We start from the raw sequence: 4,958 nt of genomic DNA on the forward strand, positions 1-4,958 counted from the left end.
CAAATCCACTTACAAAGGTGCCACGCAGTGGAAATGAACCCGGAAGTATGTGGTTGGGATGTAAGCTTCTTACTACACAGCTACACTTGTGCCTATATATATATACATGTGTGTGTGTGTGTGTGTGTGTGTGTGTGTGTGTGTGTGTGTGTGTGTGTGTGTATGTATGTATGTATTATGTATGTATGCATGTATGTATGTATATACATATTAGCTCGCGCACAAACATACATTCATATATACATACATACATACATACATACATACATACATACGAATTCAATCTATTAATGGCGCTGTGGGGATTTGTAAGACATTCCAAATATTCTCCATATGAGATTCTTAAGTGAGAAGATGAACACACTTGGGTTATGGTTCCAGATTAACCCTAACCCATCGACAATTCAACCAACATACCAACTCAACCACACGTTTACAAACACCGGGAACTGTCTTAATTCAAAAAGTCTTGTCACTTTGTTAGCGACCGGCTCGAACTCTCCCAGGAACTTAAAAAGCTCCAAGGAAAAACAGACATACGTCCATGCATATTTGTTTTCACGTAAAAACTTAAATTTAGATATGTTTCAGCCAGAAATTAGCCCAGGCCATATCCTACTTAACAGCCCACCTGATCAAATCGCTTACGTCATTTTGGAGTAAAGCTATTCATATAAAACAATTTAACATTAGTATACTACATATGTGAAGTCACGTGGCTTAGTGGTTAGACTGTTGCACATACGATCACCTGATCGTGGGTTCGTTTCCCCGATTGGGAGGTGTGTTGTGTTCTTGAGCAAAACACTTCATTTCACGTTGCTCCAGTCCCCACTTTCGATCAAGGGGTGGGAATGTTGTCCTGTCCGCCTATCCAGCAGGGTGGCGTCATTTGAAGGCTAAAACAGTGCAAAAGCGCATTGTGATCAGCGATGTGTAACAACATTTGATAGCCTGATCGGACATGTTATCACGTGATAGTACATATCTTATTGCAGTATTGTATTTTAATACCATACACATTGCTAGGGATAGTTTAATTGTGACTTCGAAGCTTCGGTTTATAAGCCGTCGTCAGACTGCCTGGTGGCGGTGAACGACAACGACAATGACGAGAGAAAACTTTGTATCCAAAAAGTAAGAGATAGGGAGAGCCCATCTCTAGGAAGTTCTCATGTGAGAGACGATTTAAGGATCTTCACTGAAGAACTTTAATGGAATCATAACTGAATTCCCTAAAGTTCTCAGGGCCTGGAACCAATATGTAACGTGATAAAGTGAGCATCTGTGATATATGGTTATTTGGCTATCATAATTTGGCCATGGAGAAGAAGACTCAAACTAAAAAAATTAGGTTATTTTAGTAACCCTTCCAATCACCTTCGAGATTATTGGAATATTTAGAGTAAGGGCAATTGAGCACTAGTCAAAACGATATATAATGATTGTCCTTAGAAATGAGTGAGGGTTCCATGTAATGGGGCAGTACCTTGTGTAATACATCCGAGAAACAGGTGTACAGCAACTAAACATGCTATGGACCTGTATCTTCCGGCTTTTAGCTACGAACATTTTACAAGCAATTGTTAACCAGTCTGGCACATGGAGTTGAGCGTTTATTGTTCTTTTGAACTGGTCGACACGGTCTACCTTGTAGAATTTGAGCTTTCTAAATCAATAACCGATTATCGGGTCTCTGCCAGGGACAGGAGTGGGGCTCCGTTCGGTAGATTTGCAACAACCAGCAAAAGAGTTTCACTAGTGATATTTATTCTGGGCGAAACGTTTGTGGGTATTCACTCCGTTGCTAATTAAACCACAATACACCAGGGTTGTGTTTCTTGCTTACATCCAGCACCCTTCCTACGAATATGTCTTAATTATTCTAATGAGAAGCTTTTGCGACCTTTTGTAGCATGACTTTCATACTGTGACATACTACTTGATGGTAGTGTATCAAACTTGCTGTTGATAGTACTACATTCTGGTCGTTTCTTTCGACAGCGAAGTTTGTTTTTCACTTAGGTTTACAGTTCGTGTTTGTGGAGGCGCAATGGCCCAGTGGTTAGGGCAGCGGACTCGCGGTCATAGGATCACGGTTTCGATTTCCAGACCGGGTGTTGTGAGTGTTTATTGAGCGAAAACACCTAAAGCTCCACGAGGCTCCGGCAGGGGTTGGTGGCGAACTCTGCTGTACTCTTTCACCACAACTTTTTCTCACTCTTACTTCTTGTTTCTGTTGTGCCTGTAATTCAAAGGGTCAGCCTTGTCACACTATGTGTCATGCTGAATATCCCCGCGAACTGCGTTAAGGGTACACGTGTCTGTGGAGTGCTCAGCCACTTGCACGTTAATTTCACAAGCAGGCTGTTCCGTTGATCGGATCAACTGGAACCTTCGACGTCGTAAGCGACGGAGTGCCAGCCAAGCTAACAGATCATGTTTAAGAACCATTTGGTTACTTATTAGTGACACCTATCGGCAGTTTCTGCAGACCATAATCTATCAAAAAGTCACAGCTGGTCATTCACACATCTGGTCACTTTGCACTCAATGATAGCACCCAACTGTCCAATCTGAGTCCGTCGATATTTTGAGGGTGAGGGTGAGCGAGAGGTGACTCATTTTGGTTGTTCTCACGATACGACCGATCACTGATACTCACATCTGTTGACGAATGGTAACTGCAATACAATACAAGTATTAGATTCAATGTTCAAAATTTCGAAATTATAATTTGCACAAAGTGTTCTTAAGCAGCTTGACTGATCAGGATGACGGCAAGTCGGTAGATTTTCTATCGATTCGTGTCCTAATCGTCCTTTCATGCAGTTGGTTGGTGAGTCAAATGAGTCCAACAAAATCCATTTTGTTGTACTCAGAGATTTAAAAAAGCATATTGACACCTAGAGCTAGAATATTCAGTTTTATATTCTAAACGACCTAACTAAGTTCCTATGAACAAGTAACCGCAACATTTATCTGTCTGTCTGTCTGTCTGTCTGTCTATCCATCAATCTATCTATCTATAGATATAGATATAATATACATATATATACATATATTTACACAAACATATTATATACATATCCATATATATATATATATGCTTTTATGTAAACCGAGAGGCAATTTAAATCTACTACCTAAATACAGGAATGATCACTATAACAAGACTCCAAGCAGTTTCACTCAACCGAGTTTCACTCAACTGAGTTTCACTTAACCGAGTTTCACTTACAGAGCAATGGTCAACATGAGGCACTTTCCCGACATATCGTGTAGAGATGAGACTTTCCCCAGACGTCGTGTAGAGAACACACTTTTCCCAAGATGCCGTGTAAATAAAACACTTTGCAAAGATGCCGTGTAGAGGAGAGATTTTCTCGAGATACTGTGATAAGAAGACACTTTCCTGAATAGCCGTGTGAAGAGGACAATCCCTAAAAAGACGTTCCTAAGATACTGTGTAGCTAACATATTTTATCAAGGTAGGCCCCGAAACGGCGCGCTTTCTCTCCTGATGACCCCATACACTTGCTGGCTTCCGGTATGTGGAGTTCTCGACTGGTAGCACTAGCATGTGCGAGTTGTTTGCAAGACATGTAGAGAAGACACTTTCCTAAGATGCCATGTAAAGAGGACATTTTCTCAAGATGTGTTAGGAAGACACTTTCCCAAAATGCCATGTAAAACCACAACTGACTGTAATATTGGGTGTTCAAAAGGGACAAACTAGCAGAATCGTTAGTAGGTCGGGCAAAATTCTTAGCGGTATTTCGTCCGTCTTTAGGATCTGAGTTCAAATTCCGCCGGGTTCGACTTTGCCTTTTGACCTGCCATGGTCGATAAAATGAGTACCAGTTGAACACTGGGGCCGATCTAACTGACTTACCCCTCCCCTAAACCTGCTGGCCTTGTGCCAAAATTTCAAACCAATATTAGGTATCCAGAGGGCGGCGAACTGGCTGAATCCTTACCACGTCGGACAAAATACTTAGCGGCATTTCATTCTGAGTTCAAATTCTGTCGCGGCCGACTTTGCTTTCCGTCCTTTCGGGATCGATAAAACAAGTACCAGTCGAACAATGGGGCCGATGTAATCGACTTACCCCTCCCCACAAAATTCCTGGCCTTGTGCTAAAATGTGAAACCAATATTAGATGTCCAGTTCTGAAACATAGTAAGACGTGCAATCTTTGAGAAGGTAACCAAATGTCTTATCCATTTATCTATTTCACCTGTACACACGTGTATGCACATGTACCTGCGTAAGAATCTCTCTCTTTCTAAAGTACACACAGTTTACTAGATTATCTCACTTGGGTAATTAAGTTTGTACGGCATCATTGAGATAAAGTTTAATCAATTGAGATAAGTAAATAAGATTAACAATGAAGAGACAGGCGCAGTATGTCAGCTACACCATAGTTGATGCGGTGCGTTGCAACCATCGCTACTACCACCATCAACACCACCACATCTTTACCACCACCACCACTGCCGCCACCGCCATCACCTCCACTTCCACCACCGCCACCACGTTCGCCATGACCTATAACAACAGCAACAACAATAATGAAACAAGTAGAAAACAACACTCCAAGTGTAGGAAAAACTGTTGACTATATCGATAAGGTAATGTTGTTTATTTGCCTCAAGGACAGCGGATTAGTGTGGGGCGGGAGTTTACACGGGGACATATTTGATAAAAGAGGAGTAAAAGGGAAGGAAATGAAACGTCCGGATAAAGGGAGTGGTGGGAGCAAGTACGTGATGGGTGGGGACAAACCGGGATCGGAATCCCACCCTTCAGTTTCTTTACTTTCAAGGGCAAGTGTCCTTCCTTGTCCGGTTGTGTTGTCCGGTCTAAGGATGGTACGTGCTGGGTGGTACATGACGACCCATTCGCCCGGGCCGTCGTTTACGCCACCTTCAGTAAATTTACCGGAGAAGAG

The 4,958-nt window shown here is 42.1% G+C and overlaps 1 protein-coding gene across 1 annotated transcript in view; it reads right to left on the bottom strand.

The window, feature by feature from the left end:
* The window catches only part of LOC106877673 (glycine receptor subunit alpha-2), a 23,286-nt gene extending 19,806 nt beyond the window's left edge, over positions 1–3,480 (bottom strand). The window contains exons 1-2 of the mRNA XM_052968081.1: positions 3,242–3,480; positions 2,544–2,684 (exon numbers count right to left, since the gene is read on the bottom strand). Coding sequence (XP_052824041.1) covers positions 2,544–2,684; positions 3,242–3,480 — 380 coding nt within the window. The remainder of the gene's footprint in view (positions 1–2,543; positions 2,685–3,241) is intronic.
* Between the last annotated feature and the right edge of the window lie 1,478 nt (positions 3,481–4,958).

The sequence above is a fragment of the Octopus bimaculoides genome, chromosome 5 (assembly GCF_001194135.2).
Source record: "Octopus bimaculoides isolate UCB-OBI-ISO-001 chromosome 5, ASM119413v2, whole genome shotgun sequence".
Taxonomy (NCBI): domain Eukaryota; kingdom Metazoa; phylum Mollusca; class Cephalopoda; order Octopoda; family Octopodidae; genus Octopus; species Octopus bimaculoides.